At 42.6% G+C, this 20,480-nt stretch overlaps 1 protein-coding gene and 1 long non-coding RNA gene across 3 annotated transcripts in view; one reads left to right on the top strand and one right to left on the bottom strand.

Moving 5' to 3' along the window:
- ITGB3 (integrin subunit beta 3) overlaps window positions 1-10,206 on the top strand; it is a 60,661-nt gene extending 50,455 nt beyond the window's left edge. For both annotated transcript variants that reach the window (XM_033184095.1, XM_033184096.1), the window contains exons 14-15: window positions 4,405-4,571; window positions 6,979-10,206. In XM_033184095.1, the coding sequence (XP_033039986.1) occupies window positions 4,405-4,571; window positions 6,979-7,044 (233 nt within the window). In that variant the 3' untranslated portion in view covers window positions 7,045-10,206. The remainder of the gene's footprint in view (window positions 1-4,404; window positions 4,572-6,978) is intronic.
- Window positions 184-20,479, bottom strand: LOC117067467. The gene is made up of 3 exons (XR_004430746.1): window positions 20,242-20,479; window positions 14,948-15,091; window positions 184-519 (listed from the first exon to the last, which is right to left on the bottom strand). It is a non-coding gene; the product is annotated as an uncharacterized LOC117067467 (long non-coding RNA).
- Window position 20,480: the final 1 nt, after the last annotated feature.

Here is a 20,480-nt window from a genome sequence, read left to right as displayed (position 1 = left end):
ACAAACAAAAAAACCAAATGATAAGTTAGGGACTGTCATCTGGATGAAGGGTATTTATAAACACAAATATTACCAAGAAAGTGAGTTGTTAATTGAGGAGACAGGAAAATCAGAAAGAGGGTAAGGAGAAGAAGATAGATATGGATCTCATTAATGGACAAAATATGTCACTGCATTTTTTTTAGGCAATGATGTCAAGAAATAAAGAATTTAAATTTTAGAACTTTACAGCACATGGCATCTGCACTATTAAAATTGAGATGGTTGCCAAGAGCAACTTGACTGTGCTTCAGAGGAAGACCTGATTGGTTAGAGGTATTACCTTTCCAAGTTTACTGCAGGATGGGGTAGGGATGGGTTTGAGGCACTAAGGCAAGGTTGCCCTGAACACTGAAAGGACAGTGCCTTCTGGGAGCAGGAGGAATCCATCCCATCATACACAGACCAGCCACAGGTTTGTCACCATCCAATGCTGTCTATTGCTTGCTTCCCTTTAACACCTTTATGGCCTTTGTTCTCCTTAAACAACGTATTAAGATGAATTATTAGAAAACACTTTTGAGTATTCACTGCCAGTAGACCCCTTCCTCCACATTAGGAGAACAGACCCCAGATCCATAGACCCATGTTTCCTATCTTTTTTTTGAGATAGGGTCTCATTTTGTTGCCCAGGTTGGAGTGCAGTGGTGTGACCGTGGCTTACTGTAGTCTCAACGTCTTGGGCTCACACAATCCTCCCATCCTAACCTCCCTGGGACTACAGGCATACACTACCACACCTGGCTACTTTTTGAGTTTTATTTTTTGTAGAGACAAAGTCTCACTGTGTTTCCCTGGCTAGTCTCAAACTCTGGGGCTCAAGTGATCCCCCCACCTCAGCCCCCGCAAAGTGCTGGGATTACAGGCATGAGCCAATACACAGGGCCAACATTTCCTATGTTGTTGCTCTGGAATTCTAGGCTCTGCCTCCCTGCTTGTCTCCCAACTCCAGTCATTTCCTGTCTTTGAGTAGAATGTTGCAGCTGGGGTCTTAGGACAATGGAGGAGATCATTCTCTTTCTCTTCCCCAACTCATGCTCTTGCAGCTGCTCTTCTTGAAGGGCTAAGCCACTATAGGGCAGTAAAGACAACACTGCCAAAAGTTTTGGCATTGGCCAAATGGAATTTAACCTCATGGAATGGGCTCTTGAGCTGGGCTCTTATCACTCCCAGATGGGGTTGCCAAATAGAATATACTATGTCCCATGCAATATTTGGTAGACACTGATAGTAAAAAATAATCATTTACCTGAAATTCAAATTTGTCTTGGCTTCCTGGTCTTTTCTTTTCTTTTCTTTTCTTTTTTTTTGAGACAGAGTATTGCTCTGTTGCCCAGGGTGGAGTACAGTGGTGTGATCTTGGTTCACTGCAATCTCTGCTTCCCGGGTTCAAGCAATTCTGCTGCCTCAGCCTCCTGAGTAGCTGGGATTATAGGCGCCCACCAACACAACTAACTTTTGTATTTTTAGTAGAGGCAGGGTTTCATCATGTTGGCCAGGCTGGTCTTGAACTCCTGACTTCAAGTGATCTGGCTGCCTTGGTCTCCCAAGTGCTGGGATTCCAGGTGTGAGCCACTGCACGGGGCCAAGCATCCTGTGTTTTTGTTTGCTGAAACTGCCAACCATACCCAGACTCCTCTGACCTTGGGTCATTTGCCATTGGTCCCCTGCTGTGGCTGGAAGAGCCCTCCAGAGGTCACCTGATCTTGCCCTCTGCTTCCAGGAAGCCCACCCCAAACTTCTTTCAGGACACATGGTTAACAGAGTGTTTTCCCGTGAAGACCTTCTGGCACCCTACCTGTCTTGACCATACTAACGTGCAGAATTAAAGAGATTTTACTTTGATAATTAAGGGTCAGCCCTACCCAAATCTTCCAAAGAATCCATAATTGTTTTTCCCAGCAGAACTGGGGCCCTTCATTCCTGGGAACTTGAACACTGGAACCTCACAGCCTCTCTCCAGGCACTCGTTTAATTATAGACAGGTTGTAATTTGGTGGGTTGGGAGATAGCCAGCTTGGGTTATGGTGGTGGTTGTTTTTGTGTTGTGTGTGGTGAGCATTGGGTATATGTTTGGAGAAGAAGGTGGGAGACAGTGTGGAAAGTGGGTGTGACTTCCTCTCCAGGCTCATTAGTACCCTCATATATAAACACCTGGTTTCATAACACTTGAGGTTACTGGAATAAGATTAGATACCTGACATTTGTGGGAAGCAGAGCTCTGCGGAGTATACTCAGCCTGATCCCCAGAGGGGTGACATGCCTCGTTTTAGTTGTTGACTGGGGTTGAACAGGAAGTCAGCTTTCAATAGGGTTATGATTTTAGATGACTAAATATTTTGGGAAAGAACCCAAAATATTGTCTTGGCTGGCAGGTCCTGGTCTCTAAGAATGCAAAAAATGTCATTAGGTTCACAGCCCTCAGGAATGTAAATATCTGAACCAGGGTAACAGACACAAATACTTACAGTAGCTAAGGAAGCAAGTAAGTTAGTGAAAACAGCTGGATATAAAAAGATCAGTTATAATGGTAGCTGATATTTACTGAGCACTTATTCTGTGCCAGGCATTGTTCTGAGTTTTTAAGATATATTTAATTTAATTATTCCTCATAACAAGTTTCTTTTAAAGTCAGTGCTATTACTATCTTCATTTTAAAGATGGAGAAACAGGAAACAGACATTCAGAAAGGTTAAGTAATTTTCCAAAGATCATGTATCAAAGTCAAGCAATAAGTCAGGATTCAAACCCAGGGAGTCTGGCTCTAGCGTCCACAGGAGCACAGACACACCAACAAATCACACTGCCTTCCTCTAGGAGAGAGAAGGGAGAGTGGTGCGGATTCTGGTAAACTAGAAAATACGCATTCCAAGTAAAAGGAGCAGCTCCTCCTCAGCTCTAGCTAGCTGCTGCCCTGCAGGAATATAGGTGTCAGTGTTTCTAAATCTTTGGATTTCCTTCCCTCCCCTTCCTTCCTTCCTTCCTTCTTCCTTCCTTCCTTCCTTCCTTCCTTCCTCCCTCCCTCCCTCCCTCCTTCCTTCCGTTCCCTCCCTCCTTCCCTCCCTCCTTCCTTCCGTTCCCTCCCTCCTTCCTCCCTCCTTCCTTCCGTTCCCTCCCTCCTTCCCTCCCTCCTTCCTTCCGTTCCCTCCCTCCTTCCCTCCCTCCTTCTCTTTCTCTCTTTCTTTCTTTTGAGATAGGCTCTCCCTCTGTCATCCAGGCTGGAGAGTGGTGGCACGATCGTGGCTCACTATGGCCTTGACTTCCCAGGCTCAAACGATCCTCCCAGCTTAGCCTCCTGAGTAGCTGGGACTACAGGCATATGCCACAATGCCTGGCTAATTAAAAAAAACAATTTTGTAGAGTCAGGGCCTCACTATGTTACCCAAGCTGGTCTTGAACTTCTGGACTCAAGCTATCCTCCTGCCTCGGCCTCCCAAGTGCTGGCATTATAGGCATGAGCCACTGTGCCTGGCCTGGATTTTCTTTTTAAAGAGACTAATATGAAATTTTCAGGGGAGCATATCCTGATGATTCAATATGGCCAATAAAATCAATTTTTTATTTTTTATTTTATTTTATTTTATTTTTTGAGATGGAATTTTGCTCTGTTACCCAGGCTGGAGTGCAATGGTGTGATCTCAGTTCACTGCAACCTCCACCTCCCAGGTTCAAGTGATTCTTGTGCTTCAGCCTCCTGAGTAGCTGGGATTATAGGTGCCCGCCACCATGCCAGGCTAATTTTTGTAGTTTTCATAGAGACGGGGTTTCACCATGTTGGCCAGGCTGGTCTCAAACTCCTGACCTCAGGTGCTCTGCCCTCCTTGGCCTCCCAAAGTACTAGGATTACAGGTGTGAACCACCACACCCAGCTTTTTATTTTTAAATTTTTTAAAAAAAACTTTTATTTTAGCTTTAGGCGTACATGTGTGGGTTTGTTCTGTAGATGAATTGTGAGTCACGGGGGTCTGGTGTACCTATTATTTCGTCACCCAGGTAATAAGCCTAGTGACTCATAGATAGTTTTTTGATTCCCACCCTCCTCCCGGCCCCCACCCTCTAGTAGATTCCAGTGTCTGTTGTTCTCTTCTTTGTGTTTAATTTTTAAAATAAACACTTGGGTGAACCCCCACACAAAGGTGTGCCTGGGTTCCGTCTAGGGGTTACCAGGTCTAGACTTCTGATTTGAGTCACTCAGCACAGATTATTGCTGTCCTAATGATTGTCTCTGTAAAAAAATTAATTTTTGAAAACTGTCCTATTTCCTTCAAGGACCTTAATTACTTTGTCAAGAACACCTTATTCATAGCCAGTTCAAGTGATTCCTGCTTCATTCACAACCGTCTGCTCTGTGCTTCTTCCTCACAGAGTGTCCCAAGGGCCCTGACATCCTGGTGGTCCTGCTGTCAGTGATGGGGGCCATTCTGCTCATCGGCCTTGCCACTCTGCTCATCTGGAAGCTCCTCATCACCATCCACGACCGAAAAGAGTTTGCTAAATTTGAGGAAGAACGCGCCAGAGCAAAATGGGACACAGTAAGAGATTGGGCTGGGCTTTTTCTAAAAAGTCATTGGTCTGAGGCCCTTATGTGGAAGCAACAGATGCTTTGGGTGGTCAGGTTCAGCCAGCACCATCGTCTTTCCGTTATCCTCTGTTCTGGAAATGGGGAGAGATGGTCTCACTGTCCCTTTGTCCTTCAGCTTCCTTCAGCCTCTTAGAAATAGTGGCAGGATGTCATTCCACCTCATTCTATTCTTTCTCCTCAAATAAATGGTTACTTCCAGGTTGGGCCTGGTGGCTCGTGCCTGTAATCCCAGCACTTTGGGAGGACATAGTGGGCAGATCACTTGAGCTCAGGAGTTCGAGACCAGCCTGGGCAATATGGTGAAACCCCGTCTCTATTAATAATACAAAAATTAGCCGGGTGTGGTGGTGCACACCTGTAATCCCAGCTATTCGGGAGGCTGAAGCAGGAGAATTGCTTGAACCATTAGATGGAGGTTGTAGTGAGCAGAGATCACACCCTTCTCTGGCTGACAGAGCAGGACTCTGTCTCAAAAATAAAATAAATAAAATAAAAATAAAATAAAATAAAATAAAATAAAATAAAATAAAAAGTTACTTCCAAATCAGACTTTACTCTTTTATCCTGATTTATTCCAATTAAATAAGCATTTACTGAGAACTTTCTATATACTTAATCTTACTCTATTCTCTTTTGGCTCTTCTTTCACATTTCAACTTTTTTGCTGGACCCTCTAAATGGCTGTTTGACTCCCCAAATGTCCAGGGTTAGGCTGCAAGTTTGTTCCCATTTGATGTTGACCCCAGAGCTTTATACTCAAGGGTCCCAAGAAACTGAGATGTTTCTGTTAGAACAGTGTGGAACATCCTGTACCTATGAGGCGCACAGGAATGTGCTTCTTTCTTTCTTTTTTTTTGGAGACAGAGTCTTGCTCTGTCACCCAGGCTGGAGTGCAACGATCTTGGCTCACTGCAACCTCGGCCTCCCAGGTTCAAGTGATTCTCCTAGCCTCAGCCTCCTGAGTAACTGGGATTACAGGTGCCAGCCACTGCACCCGGCTACTTTTTGTATTTTTAATAGAGACAGGGTTTCACCATGTTGGCCAGGCTGGTCTCGAACTCCTGACCTCATGATCACCTGCCTCAGCCTCCCCAAGTGCTAGGATTCCAGGCGTGAGCCACCGCACCTGGCCAAGAATGTGTTTCTTGAAGCCACCATTAAGGACTACTAGACCGTATAGGATTTGTTACTTTCTGTTGGAAAACAGTTTGGGAAACCTAGTGAGGGTCTTTTTCCTGATAACGTGACAGTTTGTGGATAGTGCTTTCTCTTTCTCTCCTCTTCCCTCCCCTCCCCTCTCCTCCCCTTCCTTTTTCCTTACTTCCCTCCCCTTCCCTTCCTCCCCTCCTCTCCTTTTCTTTCCCTTCCCTTCCCTCCTTCCTTCTTTTTTTGAGACAGGGTCTCATTCTGTTATCCGTGCTGGAATGCAATGGAACCATCATGGCTCAGTGCAGCTTCAATCTCCTGGGCTCAAGTGATCTTCCTACTTTGGCCCCTAAAAGTGCTGGGATTATAGGCATAAACCACCATGCCTGGCCATGGTTAGTACTTGGCCAGATTAGATGAAAACAAATTAATAATTATTTGAGCAAAAGCTTTCCTCTGTGTTCTGAATTCCACCTGCTACATTTCTGTCCTTGTCCACATCTCCCATCACTGTCACAGGGAATGGAAAATAGGAGAAGGGGCAAAAGAGAGGGGAACATGGGGTGAAACAGGAGAAGTTCTACCCCTGAATGCTGTGGGATCACTGAAGAGTGCTAGGCTGAATTTAGCTCCTTAGAAATAGTGGCAGGGAACAGGTGTGGTGGCTCACGCCTGGAATTCCAGCACTTTGGGAGGCTGAGGCAGGTGGATCGCTTGAGTTCAGGAGTTTGAGACTAGCCTGGGCAACATGATGAAACCCCATCTCTACAAAAAAATGTAAAAAGTGGCCAGACATGGTGGTGTGTGCTTGTAGTCCCAGCTACTTGGGAGGCTGAGGTGGGAGGATATCTTAAGTCAGGGGAGGTGGAGGTTTCAGTAAGCCGAGATTGTGCCACTGCACTCCAGCCTGGGCAACAAAATGAGACCCTGTCTGAAATAATAATAATAATAGTAAAAATAGTAATAATAATAATAATAATAATAATAATAAATGGTGGCAGGATGGCATTCTACCTCATCTCCTCCTGTTATTTCCTATCGATTCCCATGCCAAGAACTAAAGTGTGAGTAAAATGAACATTATTCTGTTTCATCGACGGTGTATTCCAGGGAAGGGTGCCTTGGGAAAACTTCTGAGATGAATTTTAAACATTCAGGGTAGGGAAGGACTGAGGAAGTCACTGTAAGATGCTTTTCTGTTTCCTCCACAGGCCAACAACCCACTGTATAAAGAGGCCACGTCTACCTTCACCAATATCACCTACCGGGGCACTTAATGATCAGCAGTCATCCTCGGATCATTAGCAGCCTGTGCCACAATTGCAGTAGTCTCTGCCTTCATGTTTACAGAGGACAGTATTTGTGGGGAGGGATTTGGGGCTCAGAGTAGGGTGGGTTGGGAGAATGTCAGTATGTGGAAGTGTGGGTCTGTGTGTGTGTGTGTGTGTGTGTGTGTGTCTGTGTGTTTATGTGTGTTGTGTGTGGGAGTGTGTAATTTAAAATTGTGATGTGTCCTGATAAGCCGAGCTCCTTAGCCTTTGTCCCCAGAATGCCTCCTCCAGGGGATTCTTCCTGCTTAGCTTGAGGGTGACTATGGAGCTGAGCAGGTGTTCTTCATTACCTCAGTGAGAAGCCAGCTTTCCTCATCAGGCCATTGTCCCTGAAGAGAAGGGCAGGGCTGAGACCTCTCATTTCAGAGGAAGGGACGCCAAACCTTGGCTCTACCCTGAGTTCATAAGTTTATGGTTCTTGGGCCTGACTCTCAGCAGCTATAGTAAGAACTGCTGTGCTTGGCAGCCCAGGTCATCTGTACTTCTGCCTCCTTTCCCCTCCCTCAGGCCGAAGGAGGAGTTAGGGAGAGCTGAACTATCAGAGCTGCCTGTGCCTTTTGCCATCCCCTCAACCCAGCTATGGTTCTCTCACAAGGGAAGTCCTTGCAACCTAATTCTTTGACCTGTTGGGAGTGAGGATGTCTGGGCCACTCAGGGTCATTCATGGCCTGGGGGATGTACCAGCATCTCCCAATTCATAATCACAACCCTTCAGATTTGCCTTATTGTCAGCTCTACTCTGGAGGTTTGTTTAGAAGAAGTGTGTCACCCTTAGGCCAGCACCATCTCTTTACCTCCTAATTCCACACCCTCACTGCTGTAGACATTTGCTATGAGCTGGGGATGTCTCTCACGACCAAATGCTTTTCCTCAAAGGGAGAGAGTGCTATTGTAGAGCCAGAGGTCTGGCCCTACCCTTCCGGCCTTCTGTCCCTCGTTCATAGGACCTCCACATACCCAGCCCTGTGCCTTGGTGTGCTGTATCCACCCATGGGGCTGATTGTATTTACCTACTACCTCTTGGCTGCCTTGTGAAGGAATTATTCCCATGAGTTGGCTGGGAATAAGTGCCAGGATGGAATGATGGGTCAGTTGTACCAGCATGTGTGGCCTGTTCTTCTATGGGTTGGACAACCTCATTTTAACTCAGTCTTTCATCTGAGAGGCCACAGTGCAATTTTATTTTATTTTTCTCATGATGGGGTTTTCTTAACCTAAAGGAATATGTATATAAACATGCTTGCATTATGTTTGTAAATTTATATGATGGCAAAGAAGGAGAGCATAGGAAGCCACAAAGACTTGGGCAGGGTACAGACACTCCCACTTGGCATCATTCACAGCAAGTCACTGGCCAGTGGCTGGATCTGTGAGGGGCTCTCTCATGATAGCAGGCTATAGGGATAGATGTATGGACACATGGGACCCTTCCTGAGGAGGAGGGACTGTTCTTTTGTCTCAGAAAAGCAGTGGCTCCATTGGTGTTGACATACATCCAACATTAAAAGCCACCCCCAAATGCCCAAGAGAAAAAGAAAGCCTTATCAACAGTTGTTCCATGAGCAGAAAACAGGAGTTCTGATCTCAGTGTTGCAGCTAAATAATCTTTAACTCTAATTAAGGCAAGTCACTTTCTTCTTCATAAGGCTGTTTTCTAGTTTGAGAAATGGGTTTTGAGCAGCCAGTCTTGAAGGTCTCTTTCAGTATCAACATTCTAAGATGCTGGGACTTACTGTGGCATCAAATGTGTGATCAAGATTCTGTGGGATATTGATACTGTGTGTGTTTTTAATTGGGAGATCTGAGAGACCTGGCTTTGGCAAGAGCAGATGTCATTCCATATCACCTTTCTCAATGGACGTCTCATTCTATCCTCTCTTCAAACCCCTTTTCCAACATTTGTTGATAGTTACATCTCTCCTGATATAGCACTTAAGCTTCATTTAGCTATTCTTTCTTTCTTCACTTTGCACACATTTGCAGCCACATATTAGGGAAGAGGAATCCATAAGTAGCTGAAATATCTATTCTGTATTCTTGTGGTAACATTGAGAATAAGCCTTGGAATTGGATATGGGGCAGTGACTGAGCCTTGTCACACCCATGGATTACTCCTTACTGGAGGGAATGGGAATGTGGTAGAGGCATAAATAGGGGACGGGCAGGGACAGTCATGGATCCAAGAAGTCTAGAACTTAGTTATCACCTTCAGCTACTAAGAGTCCATGAGAATGTTAATGGGACATTTTCTTTAGATAACATGTTTTATATGAATAAACTGTATCAAAGCGGGGAAGAAAATGTATTTAAAGGGTGAATCAAATCAGGAATCTTGCCTGAGCCACTGGAATGAAGTTCACAGGTCTTGAAGACCAGTACTATGTGTCAATATGTGGGGATAACCTGTAGCTGCATTCATGAGGTAGCAAATAGCAGTTTTGGCCTGTGGGGTGAACAGTTAAACAGTGTTCTGGCATTAGATAATACAGCACAAAGGGATTGTGTCTAGCTCTTTTGGAGAAAATTTATGTCTAGTCCCAGGATCTGTGGACAACAATGGGAAACTGAATATTCCTGACAAGTTGCCATATGAGGAGTCAGTTCTTTACTTCTCTGATATTCCTAGGTCATCCATGATTTTTTTTTTTTTTTTCTAAATTTGAGACGAAGCCTTGCTCTTGTTGCCTAGGCTGGAATGCAATGGTACGATCTCAGCTCACTGCAACCTCTGCCTCTCGGGTTCAAGCGATTCTCCTGCCTCAGCCTGCCCCGTAGCTGGGATTACAGGCACCTGCCACCATGACTGGCTAATTTTTGTAATTTTAGTAGAGACGGGGTTTCCCCATGTTGGCCAGTCTGGTCTCGAACTCCTGACCTCAGGCGATCTGCCCTCCTCCGCCTCCCAAAGTGCTGGGCTTACAGGCATGCGCCACCGTGCCCAGCTGGTCATCCATGATTTTAATGTGTGGGTCCAAAGGCCTCTTTTTCTTTGTTAAGTATTCCTGGTTGAAATTTCTTAAGTGCCTTCCTGACTTCCTAACCTTACCTTCTCTGTTTGGGTTTGTACAACAGTGAATTAAATGTACTTTCCAAAAAGAATTAGCCTAAGGCTGCCCAGTGCTTCCTGTGTTGTTATTTCTGTTTCCTTTGGATGAAAAGAATAAGTGTCATTGACTCAGAAATGATTATTTTAGAACAAGCATATTTCCAAATGTAACAGAATGATGACTACTATGGGTACTGAAGCTAGTTTCAGAATCCAGAGCTTCTCTTTATATATACTTTTTTTTTTTTTTTTTTTTTGAGACGGAGTCTCGCTCTGTCACCCAGGCTGGAGTGCAGTGGGTGTGATCTCGGCTCACTGCAACCTCTGCCTCCTGGGCTCAAGAGATTCTCCTGCCTCAGCCTCCTGAGTAGCTGGGTGCCTACCACCATGCCTGGCAAATTTTGAATTTTTGTTTATTTATTTTTGAGATGGAGTCTTGCTCTGTTGCCCAGGCTGGAGGGCAGTAGTGTGATCCCTGCTCACTGCAACATCTGCCTCTGGGGCTCAAGCGATTCTCCCGCCTAAGCCTCCTGAGTAGCTGGGATTACAGGCGTGCACCACCACATCCAGCTAATGTTTGTATTTTTACTAGAGATGGGGTTTCACCATGTTGGCCAGGATAGTCACGAATTCCTGACCTCAACTGATCCGCCAGCCTCGGCTTCCCAAAGTGCTGGGATTATAGGTGTGAACCACCAGGCCCAGCATTCTTTAGGCTTAATATTTTTTAAATGAGTAGGTTATTACTGTTCTAAGAGTTTGGGGTTTTTTTTTTTTTTTTTAATTGGGTATTATTTAGGAACTTGTGCAACCTCAAAAGAACAGACTGCCAGTGTAGCCTAGATTTTGTTTGTAGGAAGCATAAATGGATAAAATAATAGCTTAATGGCAAATTATTTACAGGACCATTTAAATGCCTAAATTTGATCTAAGGCAGTGGTTGTCAAAGTGTGGTCCCAAGACCAGCAATATCATTATCAGCTAGAAACTTGTTAGGAATGAAAATTGACAGGCCCCACCCCACAGCTGCTGAATCAGAAAATCTGGGAGCCGGGACCCATGATCTGGTTTAAGAAGCCTTCCAGGTGATTCTAATTCATGCTCAAGTTTAAGAACAACTGATTTAAGGAGTCACATATTTAGCCTTCTGGTCTAGAAAAAACGTTATAGTAAGGCAGCTCAGTTACTGTATACAGTTAATGGCAAACCTTGACTGACATACTCAGAAGATGAAATATCCACCCACACAAAATGAAAATCTACTTTGACCCATTTTCCAGGTTAAATGAACTTGGGTGTCTTGGTTTCACTCATGACCACAAATTCCCATGAAAAACTGAAAGAATAGAATCCTGGGGAAAAACTAACAGAATACTTTTTATGTGTACCAAGACGCAAGCAAGGAAATATTCTTACAGAATTTATTCACAGCCGAGATGGGATCAAAATCTTAATTATTAACATTATCATCGTATAGGATGCTAGAATAATACTTAGAATTTGTTACTTTACTTTTGGCTATTTAAAATTTATTGAGCATCAACAGTGTGGGATTGAAGTTCTTTATAGAACACTGATAACATAATCTTTGTCTTCGAGTCTTTTTTTTTTTTAATTTTTTTTTTTTTTTTTTTTTGCAGACAGGGTCTCATTTTGTTGCCAGAGTGCAGTGGCACCATCATAGCCACTGCAGCCTTGACCTCCCAAGCTCAAGTGATTCTCCTGTCTTGGCCTCCCAAAGTGTTGGGACTACAGGCACATGCCACCATACTCGGCTAATTAAAAACATATTTTTTGTAGAGATGAGGTCTCACTATATTGCCCAGGCTGGTCTCAAACTCCTGGGCTCAAGCAATCCTTCCACCTTGACCTCCCAAAGTACTGGAATTACAAGCATGAGCTACGGTGCCTGGCCTGAGTCTTAAATTCCTAACATAATGTACATTTTTTGAGCATAATACAATACATGACATCATTAAGAGATTACGTGAACATAGACTGAGACCTTTTATGGTGAAATCTTGTGAGATTCACTATGTTTTATTTATGTCTTGGTAATTGCTGACTAAATGTCTGGATGAAAATAGAGGATCTTATGTAAAATGAGATGAAAAGCTATATGTCAAGCCACATTTGTAATCCTTTAACTCTTGGCTTTGATAGTCCAAACTCTATAGTAACAGAGCCATCTAATGATCACTGGGACCAATTACAAGCAGATTGCCTGGGAATTACTCAATTTTCACAATGATATAATGGAACCATAACGTATGCTCTGCAAATAAGCCATTTAAAAATCATTACTGTTTGGTTTTATAAAACAATATATTTATGGAAGTATCTATTCCTAATTTGTTTTAGTTTGATTAAAACATGCAAGGAGGCAGTCTTAGAAGCTTGTGATTAGGGTTAAGTATATCATTACATAAAAATTTAAAAATCCAGTTAATGTGGCTACCTAAGAATGGTTTGCATGTGAAAAGAAAATGAAGAGGTCAGGAACATGACTGCCTTCCTTGAGGCTGCTAATGTTATAATAAAGCCCCTCCAACACCTTGCATAAAGGAAACACTTTCATCCGCTATGTATTTTCTGACACACCCAAGATTGCTCACAGAAAGCACTGTTTAGAACATTTTGGAGCCTTTAAACAAAATGTCCATTGTAAATTATTCTTTAGCAGTGACCCCAATAAGAACTTGTGAGGAAAAAGTTTCACAATTGATTTCATTTTAGTATAGTAATTGGATTTTCCAATGACTCATACAGAATTGGCATGATTCTTTGGAGAGATCACAGTGATGATGTGTAACTATCACTTTGGTGGCCAATGGAAATATTTCGTTAAGAAATTGGAAAAAAATGTTGATGGGTGTGTGCTGGACTTTGCTTTTCCTGACCCTTAGGCTCACCATTGTGACAGAGATTGCTGATTGTGTCCAGTATGTTTTCTCCTTCTCACATAATAGAACTTCTGCTGTTTAGTTGGGCACATGGTTGCCCAGAATAAATATTATTCTCTTATTATTAATAAGCAAATTTAGTAAAGTTGCTGGATACAAAGTTAGCATGCAAAAATCTTGTAGTTACATGTGCCATGTCCATCTCATAGACAATGAGATGTAAATGAAAGAGGTGTATGCAACTTCCAATAAATGCTGTTTAAGGGAAGGAACATGCTTTTCTCCATTTCCTTCATCTTGTAGTCTGGAATGCAGAGTTAATACCTAGAAGTTAAGTAGCTCTCATAGCTCAATATGTGACCTTGGGGATTGTATTATTTTATTTATTTATTTTTTTAAGGCGGTGAGGTCTTGCTATGTTGCCCAGGTTGGACTTGAACTCCTGAGTTCAAGCAATGCTCCCACCTCAACCTCCCCAAGTAGCTGGGACTACAGGTGCATGCCACCATGCCCAGTGGGGATTGTATTAGTTATCTGTTGCTGCTTAAGAAATTACTCCACAATTTAGTAGCTTAAAACAACAACATTATCTTGCTGTTTCTGTGGTCAGGAATTTAGGAATGGCTTAGCTGGGTGGTTCTGGCTCAGAGACTCTCATGAGGTTGGAGTCAAACTGTTGGCCAGGGCTGTAGTCAGCTGAAGGCTAAAAAGGGCTGGAGAATCCTTTTCTAAGATGGCTTACTCACATGGCTGTTGGCAGGAGGCATCAATTCCATGCTGGCTATTGGCAATAGGCCTTAGTTCCTCACCACTTGGACATCACTATAGGACTGCTTGAGAGTCCGCATGACTTGTTAGCTAGTTTCTCCCAGAGGGAGAATAGGGAGGAAGCCACAATTTTTTTTATGACTTAGTTTTGTAAGTGTCACACCATAATTTCTGCCATAAACTATTCATTAGAAGTAGCTCACTAAATCCAGCCAACATTCAAGAGGAGAGGAATAGATGCCACCTCTTGAAGGGAGGAGCATTGTGTACAGAATCATTTCCCCCCAAAGACAGCCACATCCCCATCTCCAGAACCTATGAATATGTTACCTTACATGGAACAAACAACTTTGTTGACGTAATTAATGATCTTTAGATGAGGCAATCATCCTGGATTATCTGGGGAGGCTCAATGTAATCGCAAGTGTCCTTACAAGAGGGGGTCAGGCTGGGCGTGGTCGCTCATGCCTGTAATCCCAGGACTTTGGGAAGCTGAGGTGGTTGGATCACTTGAGGCCATGAGTTTGAGACCAGCCTGGCCAACATGGCGAAACCCTGTCTCTACTAAAAATAAAAAAAATTAGCTGGGCGTGGTGGCACGCACCTGTAATCCCAACTACTTGCGAGGTCCAGGCATGAGAATCGCTTGAACCCAGGAGGCAAAGGTTACAGTGAGCCAAGATTGCGCCACAGCACTCCAGCCTGGATGGCAGAGTAATACTCTGTCTCAAAATAAATAAATAAATAAATAAAAATAAAAATAAAAGAGGGAGTTAGGAGGGCCAGAGTGAGAGTGAATGGAAGTGGGTCAGACTGATATGGCCATAAGTCAACGAATGTATACAGCCCACAGAAGTTGGAAAAGGCAAAGAATGGATTCTCCTCCACAGCCTCAATAAGGAATGTAGCCTTTGATTTTAACGCTATAAGGCTCATTTTGTACTTCTGGCCTCCAGAAATTTGGGATAATAAATTTGTGCTATTTAAGCCACTAAGTTTGTGGTAATTTGTTACCACAGCATAGGAAATTAATACAAATATCAAAGTGTTTGTGGACATATTTTAAGACTACCCCAGGCCACCCTCTGATAACAAATTATTTATAGTTCTCCCACATGCAAAATAAACTTACCCCTTCTAAGGCCCCAGAGTGTTATCCCATTATAGCATCAATTCAAAGTTCAGAATCTTATCCTCTGTATCAGGGAAGATGAGACTTCTTGGTTGTAATTCCTTAAATATAGCTACTCAGGTACATGCCTTTCAATCTGAAGTTCTGCAAACAAAAAGAAAAAGGTCATATGCTCCTTTCCCCCACAGCAACCGATGTAAAATGGCAGGGGCAGAGAGATAACTGCTACAGACACTCCTGTACCAAGAGGTGGAAAACAAGGTGCACAGAAGTCACTGGTTCATAGCAATTCTGAAATCCATTTGAGTATAGGTTTGTAGTTCTACATTCAAAGTCTGGGAATAACTCCCTATGGCTTTTGGTTCCATCCACTGGGCTGTTGGTTTTATCCTCTAAGTCATCCTTTTTTTGTGTGAAAGGGAGATGTGTTTGGACATAAATAGTTTTCTTAGCCTGCTTCCTGTTTGTAGAAATGTGTTTGTAGAAAGGGTCCAAAGACCCCTTTCTTTTTTGTACTCTCTTTCAGGTCAAGCTGACAGTATTTCTGACAATACAATTCTCTTAAAACGATTTTTGAATCTACCGTGAATCTTACTGGGTTTTAGTCCAGGAGACAAAAGTCATGGCAGCAAATACCTTTGAGATACATCTTTTTCTACCTTGGGCTTCTGCTGAAGGACAAAGATCTTAAGTTTCTTAGAAGTCCTATTGTTTGAATGAGAGGACCTGTGAGCCATATTCTTAAAATCTTTTTTTCTGAGACGGAGTCACCCAGGCTGGAGTGCAGTGGCGAGATCTTGGGTCACCACAATCTCTGCCTTCCGGGTTCAAGCAATTCTCCTGCCTCAGCCTCCCAAGTAGCTGGTATTACAGGCACCTGCCACTATGCTCAGCTAATTTTTGTTTGTGTTTTTGTAGAGATGAGGTTTCACCATGTTGGCCAGGCTGGTCTCCAACTCCTGACCTCAGGTGATCCACCCGCCTTGGCCTCTCAAAGTGTTGGGATTACAGGCGTGAGCCACTGTACCCAGCCACTCTTAAAATCTTTAGGGGGTCTTTTGCCTGATTGAACAATACTCTGAGGTACCACCCGTAAACACAACAGGCATGGGGGGTGGGAAAGTGGGGGATGGAGGGTGGATTGAGGGGTATTTACAAAAATAAAAGACATGGTTTCAGCACTCAGATGTTTCAGAATCTTTGGGGAGACAAACTATATATACTTAAAAAGCACTAAAGAATTACAGGTCATATCCCTAATGAGTATAGATACAAAAATCCTCAACAAAATACTAGCATACTGACTTCAACAATACATTCAAAGAATAATTCACCATGATCAAGTGGGATTTATCCCTGGGATGCAAAGATGGTTCAACATATGGGAATCTATAAATGTGATATACCACATACACAAAAATCATATGATCATTTCAATAGATACCTAAAAAGCATTTGACAAAATTAAACATCTTTTCATAATGAAAATTCTCAACAAATTAGGTACAGAAGAAACGTACCTCAACACAATAAAGGTCACATATGACAAGCCTACAGCTAACATTCTCAACAGTGAAACCTTGAAGGCATTTCCTTTAAGATCAGGAACAAGAAAAGGATGCCCACTCTCACCACTTTTTTTTTTTTTTCAACATAGCACTGGAAGTTCTAGTCAGAATAATTAAGCAAGAGAAATAAAAGGCATCTTAATAGGAAAGGAAATGTTGGAATTTTCTTTGTCGACAATATGATCTTATATATAGAAAACCCAAAAGACTCCACCAAAAAAAAAAAAAAAACTGTTAGAACTAATACATTCAGTAAATTGCTGTACACAGTCAACACACAAAAATCAGCAAACATTTCAGCAACAACAAATCCAAAAAAGAAATGAAGAAAATAATTCTACTTACATGAGCAAAAACAAAAACTGAAACAAAAAAGGTGTAAATTTAACCAAGAAAGTGAAAGATCTTTACACTAAAAACTAAAAAACACGGATGAAAGAAATTAGAAAAAACACAAATAAACGAAAAGACATCCCATGTTCTTGGATTGGAATAATTAATATAATTAGAATGCCCATGCTACTCAAAGCAATTTATAGATTCAATACAATTCCTATCAAAATTCCAGAGTTATTTTTCATGGAAATAAAAAAATCCTAAAATTCATATGGAACCATAAAAGATCCCAAATAACCAAAGCAATCTTGAGCAAAAAGAACAAAGCTGGGCCAGGCGCGGTGGCTCATGCCTGTAATCCCAGTACTTTGGGAGGCCGAGGTAGGCAGATCATGAGGTCAGGAGTTCAAGACCAGCCTGGCCAATATGGTAAAAAACCCTGTCTCTAGTAATAATACAAAAAAATTAGCTAGGCATGGTGGTGCACACCTCTAGTCCCAGCTACTTGGGAGGCTGAGGCAGGAGAATCACTTAAACCCAGGAGGCAGAGGTTGCAGTGAGCTGAGATTGTGCCACTGCACTCCAGCCTGAGAGACAGAGCCAGACTCCATCTCAAAAAAAAAAAAGAACCAAAGCTGAAGGCATCACAGTACCTGACTTTAAAATAAACAACAAAGTTATAGTAATCAAAACAGCATGATATTCCATAAAAACAGATACATTGGCCAATATAACATACTAGAGAGTCCAGAATTTACAGACAATTGAATTTTGATAAGGAGCCAAGAACACTCAATGGGGAAAGGAATCTCTTTGATAAACACTGTTGGGAAACCATATATCCATGTGTAGAAAAATGAAATTGGACCCTTATCTCACACCATACACAAAAGTCAAAATGGATTAAAGACTTACATGTAAGACTGGAACTACTAGAAGAAAACATAGGGGGAAAGCTACTAGAAGAAAAAATTGAAGAAAGCCACTAGAAGAAAACACAGGGGGAGGCCGGGCGCGGTGGCTCAAGCCTGTAATCCCAGCACTTTGGGAGGCCGAGACGGGCGGATCACGAGGTCAGGAGATCGAGACCATCCTGACTAACACGGTGAAACCCTGTCTCTACTAAAAATACAAAAAACTAGCCGGGCGAGGTGGCGGGCGCCTGTAGTCCCAGCTACTCGGGAGGCTGAGGCAGGAGAATGGCGTAAACCCGGGAGGCGGAGCTTGCAGTGAGCTGAGATCTGGCCACTGTACTCCAGCCTGGGCGACAGAGTGAGACTCCGTCTCAAAAAAAAAAAAAAAAAAAAAAAAAAAAAAAGAAAGAAAACATGGGGGAAAGCTCCACTACATTGGTCTGGGCATTTTTTTTGGACATGCCCTCAAAAACACAGGTGAGAAAATAAAAAATAAACACATAGGATTACATGAAACTAAAAACTTCTGCACATCAAAGGAAACAGTTAACAGAGTGAAGAGACAACCCACTGAATGGGAGAAAATATTTACAAATCATACATCTGACAAGGGGTTAATATCCAAGATATACAAGAAACTCAGTAGCAAGAAAGCAAATAACCTAATTTTAAAAATAGGCAAATAATCTGAACAGACTTTTTTTTTTTTTAATTTTTTTTTTTGTAGAGATGAGGCCTCACTATGTTGCCCATGCTGGTCTCAGACTCTTGGGCTGGAGCAGTTTTCCTACCTTGGCCTCCCAAAGTGCTGAGATTATGGGTGTGAGCCACCATGCCAGCCTGACACAGCCATTCTTAAAAGAAGACATACAAATGGCCAACAGGTTTGTGGAAAAAAACCAAAAAAAAACTATTATTAGGGAAATGCAAAATAAAATTACAATATCACCTCACACCTGTTAGCATGGCTATTCAGCTGGGTGTGGTGGCTCACACCTATAATCTCAGTACTTTGGGAAGCTGAGGTGGGCAGATTACTTGAAGGTCAGGAGTTTGAGACCAGCCTGGCCAACATGGTGAAACCCCATCTCTACTAAAAATACAGAAATTACCCAAGTGTGGTGGCACATGCTTGTAATCCAAGCTACTTGGGAGGCTGAGGCAGGAAGATAGCTTGAACCCAGGAATAGAGGTTGCAGTGATCTGAGATTGTGCCACTGCACTCCAGCCTGGGCAACAGAGTGACTCTTAAAAAAAAAAAAGGTTATTATCAAAATGATGAAAAATAATGTGTTGGTGAGGATGTGGAGAAAACTTTTACACTGTTGGTATTATTACAGCCATTATGGAAAACTATATGGAGGTTTCCCAAAAAATTAAAAATAGAACTATCATATGATCCAGCGACACTATTTCTGGGTACATATTGAGTAACTGAAATCAGTATATCAAAGACTTATTTGCACTTCCATGTTCATTTCAGCATTATGCACAATCGCTGAGATAATGGAATCAACCTGTGTCCATCAATGGATGAATGGATAAAGAAAATGTGGTAAACATATACAATGGATACTATTCAGCCTTAAAAAAGAATTTCTGTCATTTGTGACAACATGAATGAACTTGGAGGACATACTAAGTGAAAAAAGCCAGGCACAGAAAGACACGTACCACATGATCTCACTTATATGTGGAATCTTAAAACGTCAAACTCATATAAGTAGACAGTAGAATAGTGCTTAGAGGCTGGGAAGGGACGGGGCGGGTCGGAGATGGAGGATGGAGAGATGCTGTTCAAAGGGTACAAGGTTCAGTCAGACAAAAGCAGCAAGTTTCTGAGATCTATTGCATAGTGTGGTGACTATAGCTAATAATAATATATCGTATATCTCAAAACTGCTAAGAGTAAATTTCAAATGTCTCACCATAAAAAACGTTAAATGAGGTGATGGGTATGTTAAGCTTGACTTAGTCATTTCATATTATATACATATATTAAAATACCACATTGTACCCCATTAAATATTTACAATTATGATTTGTCTATATATTTAATAAAAATCAAAATAAAATATTAAAGAATGCCTACAAAGCAAGGTTTAAGATATAAATGAACACAGTAGTATCACGCAAGGGATTAAATATTGTAACATTTATTGAGCACTACGTATATAGTTTTGAACTCTCACACCCCTGGAAGAATGAGAAAATCGAGACTCAGCATAAATATTTTGCCCAACTGCATACAATAAATACATAGGAAAAACAAACACACAGAATGAAACCAAACCCACCAAATTATCTCTCTCAAAAGGAAACGACCGTCTCCTGAACGGCAACCCGAGACAAATTTCAGCAAAGCCGTGGGACACATGGCCTTCGAGCTGCTGTTCATTATTGACTAGCAGAAGCCAGGAAGGATGGAAAGTTTTAGAAGAAAGGAGTCGGGGGTCGGGGTGTTCAAAGGATGGACTAAAGATAAAATTGAACTGGGGTCAGACATTGGCGGGATAGTGCACCGGGGAATGAACAGCGATTAGGGAAGAGTGGCGAGCGGGTGGCAAGGACCGAGGGCGGAGTCGAGGCCGGGGCTGCGGGAGGAAAGCGCACGGACAGGAGACCCCGCAGCTCGAGTGCAGCGCCCAGCGGCCAGCCTCGTGAGGTCACAGGCCCTTATGAGGTGGGGCAAGCGGGCGCGGCCGCAGCGCCTGC

Source organism: Trachypithecus francoisi, unplaced genomic scaffold (assembly GCF_009764315.1).
Source record: "Trachypithecus francoisi isolate TF-2019V2 unplaced genomic scaffold, Tfra_2.0 Lachesis_group20, whole genome shotgun sequence".
Lineage (NCBI taxonomy): Eukaryota > Metazoa > Chordata > Mammalia > Primates > Cercopithecidae > Trachypithecus > Trachypithecus francoisi.
Note: the sequence above shows the minus strand (reverse complement) of the source record. Positions and strands in the feature narration are given on the sequence as shown.